The sequence below is a fragment of the Trichosurus vulpecula genome, chromosome 5 (genome assembly GCF_011100635.1).
Source record: "Trichosurus vulpecula isolate mTriVul1 chromosome 5, mTriVul1.pri, whole genome shotgun sequence".
NCBI classification, from domain to species: Eukaryota; Metazoa; Chordata; class Mammalia; order Diprotodontia; family Phalangeridae; genus Trichosurus; species Trichosurus vulpecula.
In genome coordinates this window covers 288,646,878-288,674,799 of record NC_050577.1, presented here as the reverse complement: position 1 = coordinate 288,674,799, position 27,922 = coordinate 288,646,878, and the positions used below count along the sequence as shown (strand labels likewise).

General features: G+C 44.3%; 1 protein-coding gene across 1 annotated transcript in view; it reads right to left on the bottom strand.

Moving 5' to 3' along the window:
• Window positions 1-5,007: 5,007 nt before the first annotated feature.
• Window positions 5,008-27,922, bottom strand: part of CHST11 (carbohydrate sulfotransferase 11) — a 226,985-nt gene continuing 204,070 nt past the window's right edge. The window contains exon 3 of the mRNA XM_036761619.1: window positions 5,008-9,890. Within this exon, the coding sequence (XP_036617514.1) occupies window positions 9,036-9,890 (855 nt within the window). The 3' untranslated portion in view covers window positions 5,008-9,035. The remainder of the gene's footprint in view (window positions 9,891-27,922) is intronic.

Below are 27,922 nucleotides of genomic sequence, written 5' to 3'. Positions count from 1 at the left end.
ACTCTAAAGAGAGTGGAAAAGGTGGATTCCAAACGTTATGAGCTTTTAACACAGAGGAGTTTGTATTTGATCCTGGAAATGATAGGGACTTTCCTGAAGTAGGGCAATGACACGTACTGGAGAAAAATCACTTTGGCAAGTGAGTGGATATGGATTAGAGAGGGGAGAAACTGGACACAGACCATTTAAAAGGCTATTGCCGTAGTCCAAGGCAGAGATCATGAGGGGTGGCTATGTGAGCAAGAGAAGTAGATGGATACAAGGTGATGTGGAGGTAGGAGTACCATAATCTGGTAAACAACTAATTATGTAGAGTGAGAATTGACTCTGAAGACACTCTACCAACTTATAGAGAGATTGTAGTCTTTGTTAATGAAGGGTGAACCCACCCATGCCCCTTACAGACTCTCACTATTCTATCCTTTATTCTCACAATTCTATCCTTTAAGAATAGAATTGGAATCAAATAAAATGGCCAACCCAGAATGAACATCATTTCCTTAAAAAATATATTCAGGGGGGCGCGGAGCCAAGATGGCGGCTGGTAAGCAGGGACTACTGTGAGCTCCGTACCGAGTCCCTCCAAAAACCTATAAAAAGAATGGCTCTGAACCAATTCTAGAATGGCAGAACCCACAAAACAGTAGAGGGAAGCAGGGCTCCAGCCCAGGACAGCCTGGATGGTCTCTGGGTGAGGTCTATTCCACACGGAGCTGGGAGCTGGGAACAGAGTGGAGCAGAGCCCAGCCTGAACGGCGTGGACCATCCAGACCAGAAGCCGGGCGGAGGGGGCCCTAGCGCCCTGAATATGTGAGCTGCGGCAGTTACCAGACCCCTCGACCCACAAACACCAAAGACTGCGGAGAAGGTTAGTGGGAAAAGCTGCGGGAGTGGAAGGAGTTCGAGGTTCGGCTTCCAGCCCCGGGGGCAGCGGAGGTGGGGCAGCTACAGTTGCTGCTGCTTCTGGCCCCAGGCCCACCTGGTGGGAGGAATTAAGTGGCGGATCAGAGCAGGAGTGCAACAGCCTGCTGAAGATCTAAGCCCAGTCCGGACTGGGGGTTCTTGGGGAGGGAGTAGTGCAGGTGTGACAGATCTGGCACCTCCCCCCCAAACGTGGAACATAGAACTCGTTAGTCTACAAGCAGTCATACCCCACTGAAAAACTCAAGGGTCAAGTTAGTTGGTTGGGAATATGGCCAGGCAGCGAAAGCACACCCAGATTCAGTCTCAGACTTTGGATTCTTTCTTTGGTGACAAAGAAGACCAAAACATACAGCCTAAAGAAGACAACAAAGTCATAGAGCCTACAACAAAAGCCTCCAAGAAAAACATGAACTGGCTCCAGGCCATAGAAGAACTCAAAAAGGATTTGGAAAAGCAAGTTAGAGAAGCAGAGGAAAAATTGGGAAGAGAAACGAGAAGGATGCGAGAAAACCATGAAAAACAAGTCAATGACTTGCTAAAGGAGACCCAAAAAAATACTGAAAAATACACTGAAGAAAACAACACCTTAAAAAACAGACTAACTCAAATGGCAAAAGAGCTCCAAAAAGCCAATGAGGAGAAGAATGCCTTGAAAGGCAGAATTAGCCAAATGGAAAAGGAGGTCCAAAAGACCACTGAAGAAAATACTACTTTAAAAATTAGATTGGAGCAAGTAGAAGCTAGTGACTTTATGAGAAATCAGGATATTATAAAACAGAACCAAAGGAATGAAAAAATGGAAGACAATGTGAAATATCTCATTGGAAAAACCACTGACCTGGAAAATAGATCCAGGAGAGATAATTTAAAAATTATTGGACTACCTGAAAGCCATGATCAAAAAAAGAGCCTAGATACCATTTTTCAAGAAATTATCAAGGAGAACTGCCCTGATATTCTAGAGCCACAGGGCAAAATAGAAATTGAAAGAATCTATCGATCGCCTCCTCAAATAGATCCCAAACAGAAATCTCCTAGGAATATTGTTGCCAAATTCCAGAGCTCCCAGATCAAGGAGAAAATACTGCAAGCAGCCAGAAAGAAACAATTTGAGTATTGTGGAAACCCAATCAGAATAACCCAAGATCTGGCAGCTTCTACATTAAGAGATCAAAGGGCTTGGAATGCGATATTCCGGAGGTCAATGGAGCTAGGATTAAAACCTAGAATCACCTACCCAGCAAAACTGAGTATCATGTTCCAAGGCAAAATATGGATTTTCAATAAAATAGAGGACTTTCAAGCTTTCTCAGTGAAAAGACCAGAACTGAATAGAAAATTTGACTTTCAAACACAAGAATCAAGAGAAGCATGAAAAGGTAATCAGGAAACAGGAATTGCAAGGGACTTACTAAAGTTGAACTGTTTTGTTTACATTCCTACATGGAAAGATGACATGTATGATTCATGAGACCTCAGTATTAGGGTAGTTGAAGGGAATATGCATATATATATATATATATATATATGTTTATGTATATATATAAGTGAATGTGTATGTATGTATATATCTACGTGTATATGTATGTATGTTTATATCTATATATATATGTGTGTATATATATATATACATATATGTAAAAGAGAGAGCAGACACAGGGTGAGTTGAAGATGAAGGGAAGATATCTAAAAGAAATAAAATGAAATTAAGGGATGAGAGAGCAACATACTGAGAGGGAGATAGGGAGAGATAGAATGGGGTGGATTATCTCGAATAAAGGTGGCAAGAGGAAGCAGTTCTGTGGGAGGAGGGGAGAGGGCAGGTGAGGGGGGGAATGAGTGAACCTTGCTCTCATCAGATTTGGCCTGAGGAGGGAATACCATACATACTCAGTTGGGTATCTTACCCCACAGGAAAGAAGAGGGAGGAAGATTAAAAAAAAAATAAAAGGGGGGGGATGATGGAGGGGAGGGCAGATGGGGGTGGAGGTAATCAAAACAAACACTTTGGAAAGGGGACAGGGTCAAGGGAGAAAATTCAATAAAGCGGAATGGGTTGGGAAGGAGCAAAATGAAGTTAGTCTTTCACAACATGAGTAGTGTGGAAGGGTTATACGTAATGATACACATGTGGCCTAGGTTGAATTGCTTGACTTCTTAGGGAGGGTGGGTGGGAAGGGAAGAGGGGAGAGAATTTGGAACTCAAAGTTTTAAAAACAGATGTTCAAAAACAAAAAAAAAAGTTTTTGCATGCAACTAGAAAATAAGATACACAGGCAATGGGGCGTAGAAATTTATCTTGCCCTACAAGAAAGGAAGGGAAAAGGGGATGAGAGGGGAGGGGGGTGATAGAGGGGAGGGCTGACTGGGGAACAGGGCAACCAGAATATATGCCATCTTGGAGTGGGGGGGAGGGGAGAAATGGGGAGAAAATTTGTAATTCAAACTGTTGTGAAAATCAATGCTGAAAACTAAATATGTTAAATAAATAAATTTAAATTAAAAAAATATATATTCAGAAAGTGGGTCATAATTTTCCTCAATGTAAAATATCAACCATGGCATATTTGATTGGTTAAGTAAGTTCAACATGATTGGTTCAAGAAATGCCAGATCCTGGAGGTCACAGGGAAATGGAAGGGATCCAAGTATTCAGTGAATCGGGAATGTTACCCACCTGAGAGCAGCGATTGACTACCCCAAGGGGTGGACTCGGTATCTGGATTTCTCTCTTGCTTCCCTCATTTAAATGTGAAGAAGCTTTTACATATATATATATATATATATATATATACACACACACACACATCTATATCTCACATATATACATCTGCATCTCATATATACATCTATATCTCACATATATACATCCATATCTCATATACATATATACATATATTCTGATTCTGAAACATTTATTAAAGCACCTCCTCATTTTGGACCAACCTCTAAGGGCCCTTTCATTTCTAAATCAAGGACTCTGTGTGCCAGGCACTAGGAATAAAAATGGAACATTTCAGGGGGATTCAGCCTGTTTCAAGATGGATGAGTACAAAAATATAGAGAAGTTATTTTCCAAAGCTTGAGAAACACTAACAACTGGGGTGGGTGGGTGGGTGGAAGGATTAGGAGGTGCTCTGTAGGAGGCAGCACCTGAGTGATCTTTCAAAGACAGGGATAGATAGCGTCCTGGATTCCTGTTTGGCTGAAGACTGGGGGTACCACAGTAGATAGAGCACTGGGCTTGGAGTCAGAAAGACCTGAGTTCTAATCCAGCCACAGATACTTACTAGCTGTGTGCCCCTGCTCAAGTCACTTAACCTCTGTTGTGCCTCTATGAAATGGGGATAATAATAGCACCTAGAGTTGTTGTGAGGATCAAATGAGAGAATCTATTTTCCAAACCTTAAGACACCATGTAAATTCTAGTTATTGTTCATGGCAAAAGAATTTTTTTTAAAAAAAGGAAAGCTAGGGGGCTCTCTAAGGCAGTGGTAAGGGAACAACTTGTAGAGCCTACAAGGGTCCAGAGTGAGATGGATTGTTAGAGATGGGAATGGACGGCAGGCTGGGGAGAATGGAAAGGGGTGGATTAGGCAGGGAGGGAAAAGTAAGTGAGGATAGACTGGGGCAGGCTTTCCATGTCAGGCTCAATTCTGAATGTTATCCTCTTTCCAAGAAGCAAGGTTTCCTCCCTCTCCTCTCCGCCCCTTCTTCTTTTCCGTCTCTCCTCCTCTCTCTCCTCCTCTCTCTCCTCCTCTCTCTCCTCCTCTCTCTCCCCCTCTCTCTCCCCCTCTCTCTCCCCCTCTCTCTCCCCCTCTCTCTCCCCCTCTCTCTCCCCCTCTCTCTCCCATGCTCTCCTCCTTTCCCTCCTCTCTCCTCCCTTCTTCTCTCTTCCCCTCCCTTTTTCCCCTTCTCCTCCTCTCCCCCTCTCCTCTCCTCCCATCCCTTCTTCTCTCCTCTTCTTCTCTCCTCCCTTCTTTTCCCTCTCTCCTCCTCCCTCCCCTCTCCTCTCTTCCCCTCCCTTCCCCACCTAGCATTTTATTATTGAGACAGAAAGAAACCATGTACAGAGAGGAGACATCTTTCTTTCTTCAATTTAATTGAAGTTACTTACAAAAATAATCAGGCTTGAATGGCTTTTCTTTGTTTTGTTTTCCAAGGAAGGTTCATGAACATTTCGCGCATCTGTTGGCAATGGAAAATTCAACTTCTTTCTTGAACAGTACAGTAAGACACAGAGGAAAGTTCTCTACAAGCCTTCTACTGCATACAAATAGGTAAAAAAAATCCTACCCCACATAGATGTTAAATTATATGAACATAGTCTTCTATCTTGTGCATGCACGTAAGAAAATAACACTCTCTGGAACAAGAGTAGGGGTACCAACAGTCCCTTTTGTACCTGAAAAGAGCGCAGCAGATGATCAATTTGCCTAGTGATGGCAGCAGGCTGGGTCACTCTGACAAGCTCCTGCTCCCCGGGGATAACCTCACTTTGGGTCAAAGTGGGCAAGACTCGGGTAAATAGCTTTCTGAAATGGGCCGGAGGACAAACACACTGTGCAAATAGTGGACGGGCCATTAGGGCTATTTCCAGTTACTTGGGTTGCCTTGGAATGGGCAGCTTAGAGTCTGATGGAAATTTCATGGATGAGAATTGCAGGGGAAGGGGAGAGAGGAGGCAGAGCCCCAGCCTTCCACCGCGTATGTGGATCAGACTGTAGCTGGGTCTGCCACCTCCATCGGGATTTTTCTACTTCGTGATTATTGCATAAGATCTGTCTTCTACTGTTTTCTGATGAGGGTATTAAGGGCCCTCTCTTGTGGCATTAAGTTTCAGGGCCCTGGAACTCTTCAGTTGAGTTGTATAGTCAAGGAGATATCTGCTTCCTCTATGACCCTATTGTCTGGTTGATGAAGGGAGGCAGTATGGTGGAACAGACTTGGAGTCAAGGAGATTGGGGTTCAAATCCTACTTACACACTTACTAGCTCTGCGGCCCCAGCAAGTTGTGTCCCTTCTCTGTGCCTCTGTAAAAGAAGAGGTCCGTTCTATTTCTAAAATCAATGACATGGTCCTATGATTTGTTCATAGATGTGTACCATCTTGTTCCAATGTCCCCATTGACTGATGCCCCCATGTATAAGCTGGCATCCAGGTTCAGATTATGGGAAACCAACCCCTAGCTAAGCTCTGATGGGAGAGCCAAGAGCAAGGCATTGGCTTCCCTACTCAGCCCTCTCAGAAGCTGTGCTTGGGTTGGCTTTGCCTTTTTCTGAAACTCATCGGGATGGCTAAGAGATGGTGGGGGAGGGGCTATCCCCAGCAGGGATTGAAATGCCTTAGATAATAGGAAGAACAATTTTTTGACCCAAGAATGCTGGTGAGTTGGAAAGGGGAATGTTCACCATCAGCCATCTTTTTGAATTCCCTCCATCCTTAAATCACAGAGCAAGTCTCTTGCAATGTAACTAGGGGATGGAAGGCTTGTCTGTCCTTGTCTCAGAAATATGCACATACTTGAAAAGCCTCAAAATCAAACTCCCAAAGCCCCTTCTGTTCATTTTCCTTCAAAACTACCATCTGATTTTTCAGTCACAATTCTCACCAATGACTTTTTTAACCACAAGCATGGAAACATTTTTTCCATGTCACAATAGAATCAGATCAAATACACACACAAACAAATGAAACCATTAGAAAAAAAAGAATGTGTTAAAAGTAAAACAAAATGCTAGCAGGAAGACTCCCTCCCATCAAAAACGTACTGGGGGTGTTCTCTCCTTGAAAGGGGGCTCCTGACCCAGGGAAACAGGAGACAGATGAGCCAGGGAGCAGGTTTAACACTGAGCAATCACAGAAAACCAATCAGGAGTGTCTTGGGGAAGCTGGAAACTCATGAATAGACATGAACTTCATTCTCAATGCCAAACAAAACCAGCAAATCTCTACCCACTACACAGTGATGGTACTGAAGCAGGCTGGGGGTGGGGTGGGGTGGGGTGTGGGGTGTGTCATGCTGGGAATTTGCCCAGGATTTAGATAACTCTCCTAAGATCAATGACTTTCAAGTAAGACTTGGGTGGGCAGTCAAGCCACTGGGACATTGACAAAAGCTAGACACTCCTAGACACTGGGACAGCCCACCAGCAGCCTCCTGACTGGAGTCCAGCTCTGCACTCTGGCTATTTCCCTACTATCCTGATGCTTACATAAGTTCCATATGTTTTAGGATGGAGGAAATGGTTGTATGTAGAGGTAGTGAGATTCTGGGACCATTGCACTTTCAAAAGTTTAAATCCACTTAAATTGTGGGGGCCTGAATTGAAATTGTATTTTTAAAATAATAATTCCTGCTTTCTTCTCCCTCTGAAAAGCCTCCCAATTCATGGAGAGATTCTCTGATTCTCCAGTCTTGGCTGACAATTGAGACTATGTTATGGGAGCATGAGAAGCTGGGAAGTATTTGTTTCCTTTTCTCTGTTCAGTAGAATCCAAACTCCTTGAGGTTAAAGGCTGCCTTTTTCATTTTTGTCTTTGTATGCCCCAGTGCTTTGCACTGAAGAGATGCTTAAGAAATTCCAATTGATTCTGGAGCATAGGTTTGTCTGTTTAATCAGCTTATAGCTTGAGGCTAACGTGCCTAGTAAATACATACTTTTTCTCATGCTCTCTCTCATCTCTTGCCTCTTCTCTTTTTTCTAGAATTTATTTACTGGGCCATCTCCAGGAGTTGTGAAAGCTTGGGAGAAGATCCATAATGTTTTCTAAATAGCATTTTAACCTCCATCTCAGGTAGATAGCCGACTCAACTTTAAATAAAAATAAGTCCGACATTTTGAGGTGTTGCTACCCCTGTTCACTGAGCTGGCTGGAAGTTTTATAATACATTTTTCAATAGTTTCTGCGAATAAATTAACCTTTTTTCATTAGAACAATCTTCTCATCCCTTGACTATATACTCTCTCAAAACAAAACAAACAACAGAAGAATGCACCAAACCCACAACCAACCCCAAACTCTTAGTATATTATTATATACAGGATAATCAGTATGGGCGATCAAAATCAATCGCCCAGATATGGAAAGGGACGTGTTTTACACATCACTCAAGTGTCATGTGAACTGGTGAAAATTAGAAGTATGTGAATAAGAAGTAGGAAGTGATCGTGCCCCAGGAGAAAATGGGTCATGAAGTATTTCGATGTGAGTTAGAATTCTGGAACACTTTGTTGTCTCACGTGAGGAGGCCATGGTGGTTTGGACTATGTCTTAACCTTTGGAGTGTGTATCTACAAGAATACCTGTGCAGCTGGGGCTATTTATACCATTGATACACATCAAGTAGCAGGCAGAGATACCCGTAAGAGGTCAGCCTCTTCCATATCTTAGATGTAAACCTAGTTTCTAATCTATCCTGTTACATCCAGGTAAGATGATGCCATGATCACCCTCTCCTAGGGTCACAAATAGTATTCACATTTCATTCAAGCCAAGGGACCTCCACGCTGCTTAAAGCTCGTTCCAAATCTGTCCTTTGCAGAGCTGGGAGGGTAATTGCCTCTTTCCCGGGTACACTAGTAACATTTTAATTTCTACTGGAATTTGCAAAATTGTGTTACCGATAAAAGTCATAATTGCTGGTACATATCGACTCTGCTAATGGTTAATACGGAGAATGCTTAGTGCCCAGAGCTGAGCCCTTAGGATCAAAGGAACTGTGAAAAACAGACATCTTTTGTCAAAACATGAAGATTCTGCTGCCTCTAAAGTAAAATCTATCCAGAGACCATGTTTAAATAACTATAAATAACTCTAATTAGAATTAATGTAATGCACGATTAAATGAAATTCACCAGGACACAATTAGACCTTTGAAAACAGTGTTTGCAGTACTCATTTCTAGAACAAGGACACCACCATCTTGTTACCCCGCAAAGAGAGATGTCCTTCCCTACAGGAGGATTTTTAAATAATTCAGACTGTGCTGCTCGCAGCACTATCCCCAAAGAAATATTAATTTACAAAATAACCCAATATCCATATATTTATCTTGACAAATAAAAATCTTAAATAAAAACAGGCATGATTCTCTCTCTTTTCCCTCATCATTCTAGCTTCAGGTAGCTTGGCACTGAGTAATTGAACATTAAAAAATCCAGTTTGTAGACGTCATAGAGCTGCGTTTGATGCTCCGTGCTGATGTTCTGAAAGAACTCTGTGGTCATTTCATCAGTAGTTTTCGTAGACTTTGCATAGGTGGGGAACTTCAGGTAGCTGCTGACTCCCGCCAGTTGGAGGACATAATTGGAGTCGTCTTCTAGAGTCTCATACTTGCCAATGAGGTCGTAATGGATGTGGCAGGGATGGCAGAGGGAGTACACCGTTTGCCAGTGTTCGTTGAAAGGTTCCTCTCTCTGGGTGAGCGGGTCGATGAGGTACGCCACAAACTCCTCGAACTTGACGTCGTCACCCTTCCTCAGGGCCTCTTGGGTTGCGTTCTTCCTTTGGCGTTTGACAATCTTGGTGCCGTATCTCTTGTGAAAGGAGGTGTTGTACTTCTGGGTAAATTTGTTCCTGTAGGCGGACACCAGCCTCTCAAAGGGCTCGCGGACGAACAGGAACTTCATGTAGTTTTTCAAGCGGTGGTTGATTTCTGGGATGCTATACTGGTTGAGGGTCTTCAGGTTGGCTGAGACATGGGCTTCGTTGGCGGGAATCTCCATGGGGTCACTGTATTTCCCCCTCCCGGTCAGGACCATCATGACCCGCTTCCAGTTTGTACAAGCGACCTTGGGCACGTAGCAATAGATCAGCTCGTGGTCCTCGTCGACCACCAAGTGCTTGAGGTCGTTGGGGGTCAGGACACGCCTTTTCCTGCTGGTCACGCTGTTGGCCCGGCATGTGTCCGTGACTTGGTCCCGCCTCATCTGGTGCAGGATGGCGGTGTTGGAGAGCTCCAGCTACGCAGAAAACAAAGGGGAGATTGAAGTTTAGTACATTCCCAGTAGGGCATTGCCACTTAGCTAGATACTCAATAACCAGGATTAAAGGGCTAGACAATAGGTAACATTTAGGGAGATTGAATCCACAGTCTCAAATTCTCATTCTCTCCCTCCCACTACTCCCCCATATCTATATAATTGACTCGCCTTGTTAATTTCAATCCCACCACATCACTTATCCATCCCTCCCTCCATTCTGTCACCTCCCCTCCCCCATCCCAACTTTACCCCTTCATGGACCATTATGATAGCTCCCTGATGGGTGCCTGTGCCTCCAAGCTCTCCCCTCTTTCCATCCATTCTGCATGTAGTTCCCTGATTGACAGTCTCTTTTTTAAAAAAATCTTTTAAATTATGGTTAATCATGATTTTGATTACCAATTCGGATCTTATTAATTATAATCATATTCTTGAACCATCATCAACAAACCAAATTGTTGTTTTAGTGGCCCCCTAATGCCTCTAGAATAAACTACAAATTCTGCTGTTTTGGCATTTTTAAAAACCCTTCAGAGTCTGGTTCTCACCCATCTTAACAGATTTATTTCATGATTACCTCTCATGCACTCTGCAATGCGGCCAAACGGCCTTCCTTGATGCTCCCCTGACATGATACTGTATTTCTTAACTCTGCACATAGCCTGTCCTCAAGGTCCAGAATGCCCTTCCCATTCATTTCTACCTCTTGGAATTCCTAGCTCCTTTGAAGGTTCGTCTCATTGTAAGCATCTCTCCTGCCCTGAAATTATGTTGTATTTATTGCATATATTTTGAAGTTACATAAAATATATACAACAGATAGTAGTATGTATATATATCTATATCTATATGTACACATACATACGTACATACATATATATGTATACACACGCAGATATATTGTCTTCCGGTAGAATGCAAACCCCTTAAGGTCAGGGATGGCTTTATCTGTCTTTGCCTTTCCAGTGCCTAGCGTAGTACCTTGGTAAATAATCAATACTTAATAAATGCTTGCTGAATTGAGTTTCCTTTCTCAAGCACACATGTCTGAGACATAGAGCACCAGACCCAGACTCAAGAGCTGAAGGTTCTAATTTCTTTACCAGTGTGACTTCGGACAAATTCCTTCTCTTTTTGCATCAATAACAAAGTTGGGATATTTTTGAACCAGATGACTTCCAAGGTCCCTTCCAGTTCAGGTCTGTTATGCTGTCTACTATCTAGGCTCTGACTGGGGCTTCTGGGCTTGGACCAACTTCCAGGGAAAGAGGCCATGTTTTTCTACACAACTTGCATGTCTGAGAGCTAAGTCTTAAGGTGGGATTCTGTTCATAGTCATTCATTTGGATAGTCTAAAATAGGGGTGGGGAACCTTTGGCCTGGAGGCCACAAGTAGCCCTCTAGGTCCTCAAATGAATCCAAACTTCACAAAACAAATCCCCTTAATAAAAGGATTTGTTCTGTAAAACTTGGGCTCAGTCAAAAGGCCACACCTGAGGACCTAGAAGTCCACATGTGGCCTCCAGGCCAAAGGTTCCCCATTCCTTGTCTAAATAGTCCTGCCCCTCACACATACCAGCTATGTGACCCTGGACAAGTCACTAGGACTAGAGAAAGTGCCAACGTGCATTGGTGGGGGGAGTTTGCTCATCAAATGGCACTGAATTCATAGGTCTAGTTTCTATCTATCTTTAGTGCTAGGTGCTAGGGATTCAAAGACAAAATAATGAACCATCCCTGCTCTCAAAAAGCTTATACTCTACTGAGGAGATACAAAATATTAACAAGTAAATCAGTAAAACATTATCTGCAAAGTAATTTTTTAGAGGAAAGTATAGTAACTGGGAGACACAGGAAAGGTTGTATTTTGAGGGATGTATGATAGAGGTGAGGGGGGACCATTTATAAAAAGGTCCAGCAGTGGGACATGGAGTATCTTATAAAGGGAGCAGAAAGCAGACCAGTTTGAATGGAAGCGAGAGTTGATAAAAAGTAGTAATAATTCACATGAAAAAGACAGGAAAGGCTGGTGGCAGCCATTGTGGATATTTGAGGAGGGTAATGACACAGTTAGATCCAACTTGATCCAATGTGTGTAGAGTTTGAAAGCCCTGGGACTGACTGGTGTGTTCCCACTCCCACATGTGTTTCCAATCGCCTTCTCTCTAGCCTCACAGGTAAAACTAAGCTTGCAGCCCGTTGGAACGTTTCCCCAAGGAGCGTAATCAGTCCCATTTCATTTCTGGAGAGTGGGGAGGATGGTTACCAGAACGTCTTCTTGGCTGTTCAGAGACTGGTCTGTGTCGAAGCGGAGTGTATAATCTCTCCCAGCACTAGACTGCCTTTGATTTTTAATCCAAATCCATTTGCTAATGCTTCCAATGTTGTGTGTGAGGCTGTACTAGGTCCATGGCTGGTCTTGCTGTCATGGGGCTTACACTCTAATTCGGAGAAGGGCAAGGAAACAGATTAACTGTGTTTCCAGGATGAGTGTAAAAGGGAAGTAAAAGGATGAGTGTGGGGAAGATACTGAGGATTTGGAGGAGGGAAGGAAGGATGAGAAAGGCTTCAGTGAGCTGAGTGTAAGCTCCTCCAGGGAAGGGACTGTGCCACTCTTGTCTGGGTATTCCTAGAGGCTAGGGTAATGCCTGACATACAGTAGGTGCTTAATGTTTGCTTATTGAATGGAATGGAAGAGGGGGCATTTGACTAGGAGCTTGAAGGAAGGGAGGGACTCCCACAGATGAGGGAGGGAAAAGAAGTATCGGTGCCACAGTAGAGAGAAGGCTGTACCTGGGGTTACGAAGACCCAAATTCAAATCTTCCTCAGACACTTACTAGTTGTGTGACCCTAAGCAAGTCACTTAGCTTCTCTGAAGCTCAGTTTTCTCATCAGTAAAATCAAGCTGATTCATAGTAGCCACATTCCAGGGCAATGGTGAGGCTAGGAGGAGGGGCAGGGCGAGGGCTCTGCAAACCTTACAGCGGTATATAAGTGTGCTCACTGTCATCATTGATTATTATTATTAGGTTGAGGAGGGCATTCATTCCAGGCAGGGGAAAGAGGACACAGAGATAGATTTTAGGACAAAAAGATGGAAAGGACAGTCATCGAGTGCAGATATTACCCTATAGCAGAAGGGGAGGAGAGAAGGCTTGGAACCAGAGAGTGGAAAGTCTTTGAGGTGACAGGCAGAACTGTATACCATATTTCCCTGTGTATAAGATGCACCTTTTCCAAAAAATTTGGGGTCTAAAAACTGGGTGTGTCTTATACAGTGGTTGTAAATTTTTTTTACTTGCATTTCCTGCTTTTTGGCGCTTGTTGTCTATGCGCTCATTGTTTCACATTTGTTACTGGTATATTAGGTTACATTTTGCCACATTCTGCCCAGAAATGGCTCAGAAAAGATTTTTGTACAGTGCTGAATTCAAGTTAAAAATGATGCAGTTTGCAAAAGTGAATGGAAATCGTGCTGCTGAACGTAAGTTTGGTCCTCCTCCAACTGAGAAAACAATCCAAGACTGGCTACGGGGAGAAGAAACCCTACTGAAAATGCCACGGCAGAAGAAGCCCACGAGAGGCAAGAGTGAAGAAACCAACTATAGGAGAAGTTTGAACCTGGGTGAAAAGATCCTGGGATAATATCAAGATTGAGATCATTGTCAAGTCATTTAAGAAGTGTGGCATTTCAAATGCCACAGATGGAACGGAGGACGAGGCAATATATGAAGACTGTGATTTGTCATCAAACACAGATGAGGACAAGCTAATGGATGGGAGGGAGTTTTGACAGTGGTGAGGAGTTGTATGAATTTTATGATGAATAAAACTTGAGTTCAATAACTTTATGTAATACATTTTTTTTTCAAATTTTGGACCCCATATACATGGAGAAATATGGTACTTTGTATTGATATGGAGAGTTTTCGAAAGTATTAGAGGAAAGGAGCATCGAGGAAATTCATATTGAAGGACCTTAAGTGGTGTGGAGGAAAGTGTAATGGTCTTAGATTGACAAGAGTCCTGGATTTGAATCCTGGCTTTGATCTCCCTCTCCTTCTCCCTTTTCTCTCCTCTCTTCTCTTTTTGCCCCCTTCCTCTCCTTTATTCTTTTCTATCTCTCCCTCTCTTTTTGTATCTCCCTCCTCCTCCTTCCTCTCTCTTTCTCATTCTGTCACCTCTCTCCTCTTCTGTCTCTTTTCTCTCCCATCTCTCTCACCTTCCCCTTCTCTCTCTCCTCTGTCTCTCCTCTCCTCTTCTTTCTCTCTCCTTCCTTTCCTATCTCTATCTCTCCTCCTTCCCTCACCTATTATCTCTCCCTCTCTTCTCCCCTTTTCTGTCTCTCCTCTTGTATCTCTTTGCCTCCCATCTTTTAGCTCTCTTCTCTCTCTCCTCTATCTCTTTCCTCTCCTATCTCCTCTCGTATCTCTCACTTTCATTTGTCCTTCCTTAGCCTTGGTTCCCTCAAAAAGTGAGCCCTGGAGTCATACAGACTTGAGTTCCTTGGTTGTGTTAGCCTGGACAATCCCTTGAGCTTTCAGGTCACTAGTATATTCATATTCTCTCTCTCTCTCTCTCTCTCCTCTCTCTCCAAAGGGAGTTTCCCACACCCATGATGTTATGGGTCTGGAACCTCCCCAACCAAAATTTTCAAAGGCCAGTGCTGCAAATACAAAGACAGAAAATCGAATCAGGTCAAACATTCACTAAAGTACCAATTGTGTGCCAGGCATTAGCCATATAAAGGCAGAGCACAGTTCACAGACGTCAGAATAGTACTCTAAACCTTGCAATGTACTCTATATGCATTCCCTTCTTTGGCCCTTATAACCAGCTTGTGAGATACAGGTATTACCCATCCCACCTTAGAGATGAGGAAAGGAAGGCTCAGATTTGCTAATGAGCGCACAGTAGGTGGATGTGAGAGGAAGGATTTGAGCCCAGGTCTGACTCTGGATCCAGCACTCTGCCCAGTATGCTACCACTGAGCAGTGTCTATTTGCAGAGTGAAGCTAGCAGACACTCAGTAAGGAGGGTGTATAATCATATCCACTGCAGCCCATAGTACAGTGGGCAGAAAATTGCCAAAACTCTGTCTGAGCTCTTCTGAAATACGCCGGTAAACAAGTCACGAAATCCATTCCCTTCCCAGAGAGCAAAGCCTCATTAATTTCGGCCCTGCTCAAAATTGGTAATAACTCATTCACAGGATGTGTGGTTTTTATGAGTCCAAAAGTTAGAAATGAGTGGTGAGCCACATTACACTGTAATTCAGGGAAGGGCAAGAAAATAGGGCTGGACCCAGTGAGAGCCTGGAGACTGGATTAGAATTCAGCCTCTGACACGTATTAGCTGTGTGGCCCTGGGTGGGTCATCTCACCTTTATAAGCCTGTTTTTTTATCTGTAAAATGGAGATTACTTAGTCAGTCAACAAACATCTAAGTGTCTACTAGCCACAGTGGGATAAATCTGCCCAGATCCGTCAGAAACTGCGCAGGTTTCAGTTCCCACATGGATTGGCCAACCATGGCTTCCAAATTTGTTAGGATCCTGTCAAATGACCTAAAACCCAACCTGTTCCCTGGCAGCCCATTCTGTCTGGTGCAGGGTAGAACCTTCCCATCTCTTTGTTTTCTTGTCTGTCTGGTGACAGCTGAGCAACCAAAGGCCTGAGCCGCTGCCCATCCACAGCCCGATCCAGGTCCTCTGGACCCAAGAGAAAGGCAGCCAAAAAGAAGGGTGGGATGGGTGTGAATGGGCCATCTGGGCAGTTGGACCATCTTCAGGATTACTAAATGCAGGGGAGGAGTCCTTAAATATCCTTGCCCTGCTTCCTAATTTGGTCCATGATCCCGGCCTAATTTATCACAAAATATGGCCATGGAAGATAGGCCAGAAAAGAGTGTGCAAATGGCCTCTGGGAAGATGCAGGGCGGTTATATAATGCAGGCTGGAGTCAGGGCACTCAGAGCCTGCAGAAGGAAAGGACACTGGCATTTCTGCTCCATGGCTGATACTAGTTCTTAGTGATAACAGTAAATTTGCATAGAGCTTTAAAGATTGCTGAATATAGGTGATCTCATCAGACACTCGCTAAAATTCTCTAGAGGATTACTACACGTATTACCATTTGTTCCCCCTTTACAGATGAGGAAACTGAGGCAAATGGGGCCAAGTGACTTGTGCAGGGTCACAAAGTGAGTAAGTGTCTGAGGCAGGATTTGGGCTTAGGAAGATGAGTCTTCCTGACTCCAGGCCTGGTGCTCTGTTTGCTTTGCTGCCAACGAAAAAGTTCGGTGAGGAGTTTTCAAGGGGGCTACCAAATGGCAGCTATTTGTGGTGAGAACTATGTTTCAATAAGTGGAGCGTTATTAGAATCTTCACCGCCCCCCTCAAAACTGACTTCTCATACATAGAATGGTATAATGGCGAAGGCATTGGGCAAGGCCCTTCACCCCTCTGAGGCTGTTTCCCTACATGTGAAATGAGGATGATCACGGCACCAACCTCACATCAAGGGAGGTTGTGTACCACATATACTGGGCAAACCTTAAAGCATCTTTGTCAATCAACCAACAATTTGTTAATTACCCAATATGTGCCCAGAGCTATCTTAGGCAGTGAGCTACAAGATGAAGAATGAAACAATCTCTCTCCTCAAAGAGTTTGCATTCTATATAACTATAGGCTCCACCTGTCTCCTTAGTCACTTCCTCATATTCGTCACCAGTTCTGGCCTCTAGGCCTTTGCTCATGCTGTGCTCCCTGCCTGGAATGCCGTCACATATCTAAATCCTACCACAACGAGTCCCACCCCAGCCATGAAGCTTTTTCCTTATCACTTTAGCTATTATCTCTCCATTCGTGAGGACAATTATAAGCCTTTTTTAAAAGTTATTTAAAAAATTAATAACAATTAATAAGAAATAATTTAATAAATAACATTTACATAGGGCTCTAAGGTTTGCAAAAATGTTTTACATCTATGAAGAATGCACATTCTCCACTCCCCTTCCCCCACTAAAAGATTGCACGTTTCTGGAGGGCAAGAACCAAGGGATTTTTTAAACCTTTATAGCTCTCCATAGCACATAGCAGGTGCTTAATACTTCCTGTTGAATTGGTTTCAGTTTGTAGCGCACAATTTGGCTTTAGCCACACACTATCCTGTTCTGCCTTGTTCTCTAGGCAATGGTGGCCATTGGTGCTGCTTTCCCAACTAGTGTTTGCATCCCTTGCACAGAGGGAGAGGGGAAGGGGAAGGAATAAGCATTTATGTAGCACCTACTATGTGCTAGGCACTGGTGGGGTGTGACATAGTTGAACTTGATAAGCCACAGTGAATTGAAATACATTTTGTTTTAAGAATCCTCAGAGGATTTCATGATTTCCCTTGAGACGGCGTGTGATGCTCGGAAATGATAACAGCAACAACATTTTGGTGGGGGGCGGCGGCGGGGGGGTCTGTGCTGGGAGCCATGAAGATGCTGCCTTGGCAGGAGCCAGATGGTAGAACCACTGGTAAGTCTACTGGCCTTCCCTGCTCCTGTCTTCACACCCACACCTACACTCTCACTTTCACTCTTCCTTCCCCCCCCCCTCCTGTGGCTCTCTCGGGTGTGCCTGATTTTTCCAGCTCTTTCTTGCCTTTTAGCACCCTTTTGTGCCCTCTCTCTCTCTTCTCCCTCCTCTAGTTTTCTCTCCTCCCTCCCCTCCCCGTCCTCCCACTTTCCCTATCTCTCCCTCTCTCTTTTTCTCTCTCTCCTTTCTGTCTCTCTCTCTCTTTCCCCCCCTTCCCCCCCTCTCCCTCCCTCCCATCCACCCACTCAGAAGCAGAGGAAAGGAAGATAACTTACTTGGGAAGTGCTCTGGAGGAGGGGTGCAGATTTTCTCTCCTCACTAATGCCTAGCACGGTAACGAATGACTATCATGTGAACTAGAGATGGCAGACAGGCCACTTCTAGATGGAAGAATGGAGTATTATTTTTGGAGGGGCCCCTAGGAGGCCCAGTGGATACATAGCTGGGTATGACCAAGTGTAATAGTAATCAGGGCAGTGCTTTTGTTGTCTTCTCCTTCGGATTGCTGAGGCAGTTAAGTACCTTGGATGAGTCTTGCCTTTCAAATGTAATAGCCAGCAAAATGGGATTTTTCACTGTTCTTTGTTTGACTGCTTCTCAGCACAGAGGCAATCAAGTGCCCCAGGGCCCTGAGATGGGTATACAAGATCCAAAGTTGGCATAGACTTTTGGGGCACATTCATGGAAGGAGTGTTGAGACTCGGGGCAAGCTGTACCTGTCCCCCGGCTTTGCTAACCCAGACCCATTGGTTCCTCTCTGGTAATTATGAATTGTGATTTGATCAGACAAGGTCTGTCTGTTGATGTTTGTAATTTCTGTTTGTATTTGCCTTGAAGTTCAGGGGGCTGATCTATTCCCCCTGAACTAAGTGATTAATATATGTATGTTTAATTAAACTGAGATTGTTAACCCCTTAAAGTTGCTTTCCTTAGAAATGCAGATCAAAGAACCTGCGTTGGCAGCTTTCTGTGTGCTGGTAGTTGGTGGGTCTCATACCCCTACAGCAGCTGCTTGCAAACTGTTGTTACACCAAGGAAGCCCCAAGTTCCAAACCAGCCTCAGACACTTCCTAGATGTGTAACCCTGGGTCAACCACTTTCCCACCTTGTGGCTCAGTTTCCTGAACTATGAAATGGGGATAATACTAGTACAGCTCTCTCCCAGGGTGGTTGTGAGGACCAAATGAGATACTGGTAAACGTGGTTAGCATAGTACCTAGCATGTAGTAGGTGCTTAATAAATGCTTGTTACTTTCCTTTTTTTCTTCAGCTCAGTTCATTGGATTTAGAGGTGGGGGGTAATGACTTTAGAAATCATTATTTCACACCTTTACAGCACAGCTCCCCCCTCCTTGAAATATTGCCGTTATCATTTCTGAGCATCGCATACTGTCTCAAGGGAAATCATGAAATCCTCTGAGGATTCTTAAAACAAAATCTATTTCAATTCACTGTGGCTTATTAAGTTCAAATATGTCACACCCCACTCATAGCCCAGTGCCTAGCCCATAGTAGGTGCCATATAAATGGTTATTCCTTCCCCTTCCCCTCTATGGAAGGGATGCAAACACTAGTTGGGAAATCAGCACCAAAGACCACCATTGCATGGAGAACAAGGCAGAACAGGAGATTAATGTGATGTGATTAAATGCCAAATTCATCTATAGAGAAAGAAACAGAGGTAATTGGCCAAGGTCTCACAGCTAGTCAGTGGAATGATCCAGGATGCAAACCCAGGGCCCTCTTACCAGCCTCTTCGGTGCCTCACCTCTGGCTTGGAGGAGACTGTTCTCAGCTCAGGGCTGGCTGGCAGTCAGGGCTGCCAATCCCCATAGCTCAGCTTCTTAATAGCTGACGGCGACCTGAAATGCCAGCATCCCATAACTCTACCTCAAAACAGTAAATCACTGTTAGGAGGAGGAAGAGGTTTTCTTTTGGCTCCTTAGGAGCATCTGTACAATGGAGCTAGCATTTCAAGGTTTTTAACATGCTTTACAAATATCTCTTAATTCTCCCAACAACCTCTTATCCCCATTTTACAGATGAGGAGAGACTGAAGCAGACAGAGGCTAAGTGACTTAATCAGGGTCACGCAGCTAGTGTCTGAGGCTGGATTTGAACTGAGTTCTTCTAGGTCTCTATCTACTGGACCACCCAGTTGCCTATGCCAATGAAATCGTAAGTCCAATCCCCATTTCTTTCAAACTAAATAGGACATGGGGGCCATCTCCGGTCATCCTGATGTATATCTGGCCACTGGACCCAGATGGCTCTGAAGGAGAAAGTGAGGCTGGTGACCTTGCACAGCCCTCCTCACTTAAATCCAATTCACTTGCAAGTCATGGCATCACCTTCCTGATGTCATGGTCTTCTTCAAGAATGAAGGACACCAACATTCTAGAATCATAAGATCATTCCTAGAAGGAACCTTCAAGGATATCTAGTCTATGCTCCTTCATTTTATAGAGTGGGATACTGAGGGAGAAAAGGTCATCTCTGCCTGAAGTCACACAGGTAGTAAATAATAGAGGCTTTTCAGAAGACATTTACCCCCATCTCCAGTTGCCTACAGCAGTGGTCTCTCAACTTTCTGGAATCTGCAATCCTGTCAGTAAAAAGGTCATGGTGCCCTCAGCCCCAATGAGTATGTATTTATTTATAAATTCTATGGCTGTTCTGTGATGCTGATAATTATGTACATTATAAAATATGAAAATGGAAAAAAGAGGAAATAACATTTTATCCTAGAGTCAATAGGAATCACAAGAGTTTATTGGGCAGGGGAATGATATGGTCGGACTTGCATTTAAAATTAGGCAAGTGCATTGGAAAAGGAAAAGGAAAGGGGACCGATTGTTATTGCTGTTCCAGTAGATCAGGTAAGAGGTGGTGATGGCCTCAATTGGGGTGATGGCCATGTGAATGGACAAAAGGGGATGGATGTTTAAGGGACGTGGAGAAGGTTGAAACAAAGATTTGGCAGCTGATGAGACATGAGGGGACAGTGAGGAGTGCAGGATGATGCGAAGGAAATCATCGGGAATAAGGATGACCAGTCGTATGCCAGAGAGAAGTTAGTTTGGGTTGTAAGTGCCCTGAGGGGCTGGTGCCTGGGTCAGAATGGGGGAAGAGGGGGAATTGGGGGGTGGTTGAGTGGCGTGTATGTGAGGAGCTGAGTCAGTGTGGGTATGTTAGAGACAAGCCCTGTGATTGGCTATTGAAGTGAGGGATGGATGGGATACAACCCATCTTCCTGCTATCTGGCTCATCACAAAATGCCTCCAAGTCAGACCAAAGGCAGCTTCTTGGGTTTAAGCTATGGTGTTCGCTTTGGAGACCACTGGCTATGGGACAGTGGAGAAAAGACAGGAAGGGGAAAGTGATACGGATTTGGTTTATGGTAGGTGGAATACTTAATGGTGCAGGAGTGGGCTGGAGGTCCACTGAGAGTCCTCCATGTTTGCACCCTAGCATAAAGTCAGCTCCATCTTAACCTTTGCATTGGTATGGGGAGAGCCAGTTTTCACAATACTCCATTCCCATTGGCTAGAGGGTTGGCCACTTTGCCTCTGGCCAGTGTGAATGAGTTGGGCATATAAATCTTGGAGGGTCTGGTGTGCGTAGGAATTCTGGGAGCTTTTCAGAGTCATCAGAAATCTCTTAAAAGGAAACCCATCAGCAATGGGCCACCTCCTGCCCCCAAGTGCATTCCATTGTCTTTCTTTTTCAGTTCGCCCAGATATTATTAATGCTCTACAATGTGAGGAAATAACTATAATCTAGCATCTTTCTCCAATTCACATATTTCCTTAATTACAGAACATGCTACCCCTAGAATAACAGGTTTGCCATCTGCTGGCAAAACACTTTGGGATCCTTTCTCCCCCCGTCTTCCTTTGATCTTTCATACGTATAAATTATGTTCGACAAGGGCTGGCTTTAGAAAAAACTCAAACATGGCTTATAGGCTCTGCTCGGTCATGAGCCCCCAACCCCCCTTTTTCCCTTCCTCCTTCAAACATCTATTTTTAATTTGTCTTCTTTAAAAGGCAACAAGAATGAGTTTAAGTACAAATTTAGGGACTGTTTGAAAAAGTCTTTTAAAACTTTACTAGGTTTTTTTTTTTTCTTCAAGACAGAAAGAAAACTAGTTTTTCTTAAATCAAAACAGCCCCTGTGGTGCATGCAATGAAGGGCCTTAAACTGAGGAGAAGCAGGCTGCTTCCCCTTTCATTTCCCATCGTGGGATGAAATGCCAGGAAACAGAAATCCATGATGAAAAGCAAGTCTGGATTGCTCAGAGCTGGCTGGGGGTGGGAGATGAGGAAGGACTTAATGATTTCATTCAGTCTCATGGTTTGTTTCCTTTTCTTTATGGCATGAAACCCACTTGTATATGAAGCCAGCTGCACCTGAGGCAGAAGCAAGATGGCACCGAGTGCAAGATCTAAAGTTAGAAGTCTGGGATTCGTGGCCCAGCTCTGCTACTGACCACAAATCACTTAATCTCTCCCGGTCTCAGTTTCTTCATAGGCAAATGGAAGGGAGATTGATGTGATGGCTTCTGAGATCCCTTTCTGAGGAAAGAATTCACCTTTTAACTGTTGGAGTGGGCAACAAGTCAGGGAGAGGTTCACCTCCCTCCCTCTTCTCCACTGGTAATGGTATTGGATAATAATAGCTAGCATTTATATAATGCCTACTACGCGCAAGGCACTATGTTAAGTGCTCTACAAATATGATCTCTATTTGAGGCTTACAACAAGCCAGGGAGGGAGGGGCTGTTATGATCCCCACTTCCCAGATGAGGAAACTGAGGCAGACAGGGGAAGTGACTTGCCCAAGGTTATGAGCGCTACAGAGCTAATAAGTGTCTGACACTGGATTTGAACCTCAAGTCTTCTTGATTCTAAGTCCAGCTGTATTACTTAGCTGTCTCTAAGTCAGTGGTGTCCAGACCGCTAATCTCTAACCAATGCAAACAAATGACAAGTTGGAATCTGTAACTAAAGCTACTGACTCTGGTCCAGATGAAACTAAAGCACATGCCCTGATTACTCAAAGGAAGATAATTCTGTTCCCCATCAGGTAAGAAAGGTCCACAAACCTGTTCAGAGCAAATCAGCGACTTCCCAACGATTCCATCACGGCCCTCCTTCCTGCTTGGGGAGGTGTGAAATGGGAAGTTTGAGATGAAGGAGACTGACTTGTGCTGGATAGTCTGGGACAGCAGGGAAAGAATGGACTTTGAGAGAAGCTTGGGCTGCCTTGTACAAAGAGGAAGCCGAGAGCTCCAACTTGGGTGGCAGAGCCAGGGCTGGGAAACATAGACAAGGAAAAAATGTACCAGGACCCAGAATGACCCAGCCAGATCATGAATAATGGCTGACATTTATATAGCCCTCTACAATTTTCAACAAAGAACTTTCCATATATTATCTCATGCCTCAGAATGACAGAATCTCTGAGACTGAAGGAACTGCTGGGACCAGCTAAGCTTATTTTGTTAGGATCTTTTCTCAGAATAACGCTTTTCAGGGCCTAAAATTGAATGCATCGATTAACAAAGGAAACCAATTCTCCTGAAACAATGACATTAAAATATTTGTAAAACAAGTTCAACGGATCCCAGGTTAAGAAGCCCCGATCGAATCCAACTTGTTCTTGACAGACAAATGCTCCTTCAGCTTTTACATGAGGAGGGACCCCCGCCCACGCTACTTTTGGTTCACTCCCATTCTTAGGGAGACTTTCCTTATGCCAAGTCTAAGTCCGCTTTTCTGTGACTTCCACCCCTTGTGTTTATTTCTGCCTCCGTGACCAAACAGAGCAAGTCTTCTATTTGAACCTCACAAGAACTCTGGGAGAGAAGGACTACTGGTATTCTCATTTCATAGTTGAGCAAGCCAAGGCTCAGCAGAGTTTGTGGTATGATGCAGCTTGCTACAGGATAAACAGCACTAGCTCTAGTGGGACCTCATCATGATAGAGATGAGGAAGCCAAGGCCTGAGAAGGCTAGGTCACTTGGCCAGCACTGCTTTGGGCAGTAAGTAGTGACAATTTGGACCCCTCTCCTCTGACTCCCATCCTTTGCCTCCTCTTTGCAGCTCGGTCAAGTGGACCCAACCTACAGTTTCACCCCATTTCTGTGTGTATGTTTCCTAAGGACAAATGGCTTGATGGAGAGCAGGGTCGGAATCCAGAGAAGCTTGCCAAATAGCTCTAATAGGAATAGATTTTCCAATTCATCACCTCCCCAAGCAGGAAGGAGGACAACGAAAAGTAGTTCAAGGCTAATGGAATTGTTGGGAAGTCTTTGATTTGCTCTGACCAGGAGAGGACAAAGGAGCCGAGCTGGATGCTGGCTAATCCTCTAAGTGCAGTGATCAATCACTGGAGGGGAAAGTGAAAATGACCTTGCTCTTCCAGAACGAAATCCCCAAGGAAATCCACCCCCATCCCTGTTCATCAATAGGGCTGGAGGGCAGCACTAACATCCTTACTTGTGATCACAAGAATTATGTATGTTATGGTGGAGATGGGAGAGATGTAGACTAAACGAGAGGGAGGGCAGAAAGGGGCAACCTGAAGCTCACCTAGGCTCTCTCTTCAGTCATTTTTCAGTTGTATCTGACTCTCTGTGATCCCATTCGGGATTTTCTTGGCAAAGACGCTGGAGTGGTTTGCCATTTCTTTCTCCAGCTCATTTTACAGATGAGGAAACTGAGGCAAACAGGGTTAAGTGGCTTGCCCAGTGTCATATAGCAAGTAAGTGTCTAAGGCTAGACTTGAACTCATGAAGATGAGTCTTCCTGACTCCAGACCCCACATTCAATCTACTGCACCACCTAGCTGCCCAGGGGCTATTACCATTCCCACTTTACCAGTTGAGGAAACTGAGGCAAACAGGGTTAAGTGACTTGCCCTGTCTGAAGCTGGATTTGAACTCAGGAAGATGACGAGTCTTCCTGACTCCAGGCTTGGTGCTCACTATTCTGTCTCACCTAGGTACAGAACTTCAAATCATAAGAGTCTGAGGGCCTAGGTTCAAGTCTCTTGCTCTGCCACCATGGCCTTCATAGGTAACTTAACCTCCCTTTACCTCAGTTCCCTCATGTTTCAATGGAAATTATTCAACTAGACAGCTTCACACATCGCAGTCTACGATCAATGAGTTAGCTACATATCCCAAATAGTCCAACCCAAAGTTGAAATCGAGACCTCTCTATCATGCTAGACACAGGCTTGTTTGAAGACCTCCAATGGGGTGGGGGGAGGGTACCCAGAGAGTGTCAAGCGCTAATTGTGAAGAAGCTTTTCCTTGCCATAAACCTTGTTCTAGAATGTAAACTCTATGAGGGCAGGGACTTTCATTTTTTGCCATAAATCTTTGCATTCCCTACACCTTGCACTGTACATGGGACATAGGTGGTGCTTTAAAAAATGCTTAATAAGATTCTCCCATTTTTCTAATTTTGGCCTCTATCTCTGATCCAACAAACATTTATCAAGTGCCTACAATGGGTCAGGCACTGTGCTAAGTATTACTAAAAGTCCCTGCCCTCAAAGAGCTTACTATTGGACGGGGGAGACAACGTACATCTCTCTTCTTCTGAATTCTCAGGTCCAATTGACATTGTCCACTTAGAAGTGCATGACTCAGGCAGGGTCCTGAGACAACTCCTATTTTTCTTTGTTACCCAAAATGCCAAGTTTTATAGATTCTGTCTCTGAAATATCTCTCTTCTCTTTTCCACTTCCATCATACTAATTCAGAACCTCAGCTTTTCTCATCTGGACTATCGTAATAGTCTTTGGGTTTCCAGGTTCTCCCTTCTATTTCCATCCTTCATATAGTAAAGGTATCTTCCTATATGCATTGTCTCTCCCCTTAGAACGTTACCAGAGAATGTGGATTTTGCCTTTTGTCTCTGTCTTTTGGTCATTATGGGAACCCTCTCTCTTAGTTCTTTCTCAGTCTCCTGGGGCAGATCTTCATCCAAGTCACACTCATTAACAGTTGATGTCTCTAAAGGTTCTGTGCTGGGCCCTCTTTTCTTCTCCCTCTACATCATCTTTTTGGGGGATCTCATTGGGTAACATGGGTTCAATTATCTTGTCCATACAGATCTATAATCAAGCCCTCTTCTAAGCTCCAGTTTCAAATATCCAATTGCCTCTTGGACACCTTCAGCAGTAGACGCCTCAAACCCAACACATCTAGAATAGAACTCATCTTTCTCCTAAAACTCTCCTCTCTCCCAGACTTCCTTCTTGTTATCAAGGGCATCACCATCCTCAGAGTCCCCCAGGATCATCCTTATGTCCTCACTTGCACCGCCCCCCCCACATTTCCAGTCTGTTGATGAGTCTTATCTACCTTCACAACACCTCTTGGGTGCATTTAACACAGCTCTCAGTTATTTAGAGGATCAAATATATACTCCTCCATTAGGCATTTAAATTCCATTCACCATCTGGCTCCTTTCTTCCTTATACTCTACTCCACACACTCTAATGATCCAACTACATTGGCTGCAAGGGGCAGAACCAGGGGTAATGGTACAACTTGCAATGAGCCAATTTAGTCTGGATGTCAAGAAAAAACCACCTTTTACATAATTAAAGTTGTCTAATAATAGAATGGAACACCTTTGTAAGCTCCTTGTGAATAGGGATTATTTCATTCTTTGTACTTGTGACCCTACTTGTGTGAAGGGCTGGGGTGGGACACACTAACACCTCTGTGGAGAAAATAGCTTTGGCTTCTATGTATGGTACTTTCACCATCAGGGTAGTTTCCAATGGATCTGGGGAGAGGGAACTGAGGAGGCAGGGAGGCCAGCTCAGCACATATTCTCTACTTCCATCATCCCTTTGTATTGTCTGGCACATAGTAGGTGCTTAATAAATGTTTATTGATAGATTGACTCAATGGCGGTGCATTCTTTCTCTTTGCAGGTCTTTAAGCAGAGTTGTTGGATGTGCCAAAGAGGGCATTCCTTTGGGATATGGGTTGGACTGGACTAAAGGTCTCTTTCAACTCTCCAATTCTGAGACTGTTTAAATCAGTGGAAATAGGTACCCAGTGCAGCTTGGCTGATGGATTGAAATTCCACATCTCTGAACAACGTCTGATTCAGGGCCTCTGGCATGGTTCCTTGGTAACCAAGGCTGATGGTTTGCTTTGCCGCTCTCCCGCTGCCTCTGGGTCTTGGTAATGGCCTGCAGGAGGGAAGGGAGGACCGGGCCTTCGTTAGCTCTTCTCTTTCCTCCCCAGCAGGGCAGCGGCGGCTCTCCTCCCTGGAACCGGTTACTCAGTCCTTCACTCAATCAGAGCCCTGGAGTTTCTATTGTTTACCCAGCATGACTCTTTGGGGGATGGGAGGGGGGATGGTAATGGGAGAGAGGAAGAAAGCACACAGGAAGAGATGGGACAAGGGCCTCGGCTGTCTTTCACTTTCACGATATTCACGAATATCAAATGAGATCACATATATCAATCTGACCATCCTCACAATGCCGCATAAATGTTGGCTATTCATATTATCCTAGATTTAGAACTGGAGGAGGAAACCTCAGAGGCAACCTCTCCCTCTGACAGACAAGTAAACTGAACGCCAGGGATTGGCCCGAGGTCACAGAGAAAGGTCTTGAATCCTGTGGCCTTCTGGTGCCAGGAATTTTTCCAAGAGGAGCAGGTTTTGCCTTTTGGACACCTTCAACAGTAAATGCCTCAAACTCAACACATCCACAATAGAACTCATCTTTCCCCTAAAACATATTTATAGTAAAAAGGTTTGTAGAGAAAAGATACCAGAATGGGAAACCTTCTCTCACCTTTCCCTCAAAATCCCAGTATGGAAACTCCCTCCACCAATGCAGACCAATCACTCATTCATAGTTTGGTCTTAAAGAGCTTCCTGGGTCACTGAGGAATTAAACCTTTCTCCTGTGAAAGAAAGCCCTTTCTACAACAGAGAAGACAACAACTTTCCTTTCCCGAGTTCTCTGCATGGCAGTTTCCAGAAGCGGTAGGGGCCAGGCAGTCACGGATGGCCCAAAGGCCCCTAGGAGCAGTGGGGGAACCCAAAGAATATTGTTGCTAGTATCGCCAATTTGCAAAGGGCCAGTCCTGGTGGTTGTGGAGCACGGAGAGGGGTAGAGGTAGTAAGAAGTGAGTAGCTATGTGAGAGCACACCAATTAATACAGTCTGACTTGTAATTACAAAATCTTGGTTTGTCACATAATTATTACTTGACAGGTATAGAAATGCAATTAGCCATGGAAGTACTCTGAAGCTGTCACCCAAGAGCACGTCCAGCTCCTCAAGCTAGACTGAGGTACTTTTCCCCGCAAAAAGTAGGAACAGTTGGGGGGAAAATAATGGAGCAGTCTGAGAGTCCCCTCCCCAGGGCTCTGG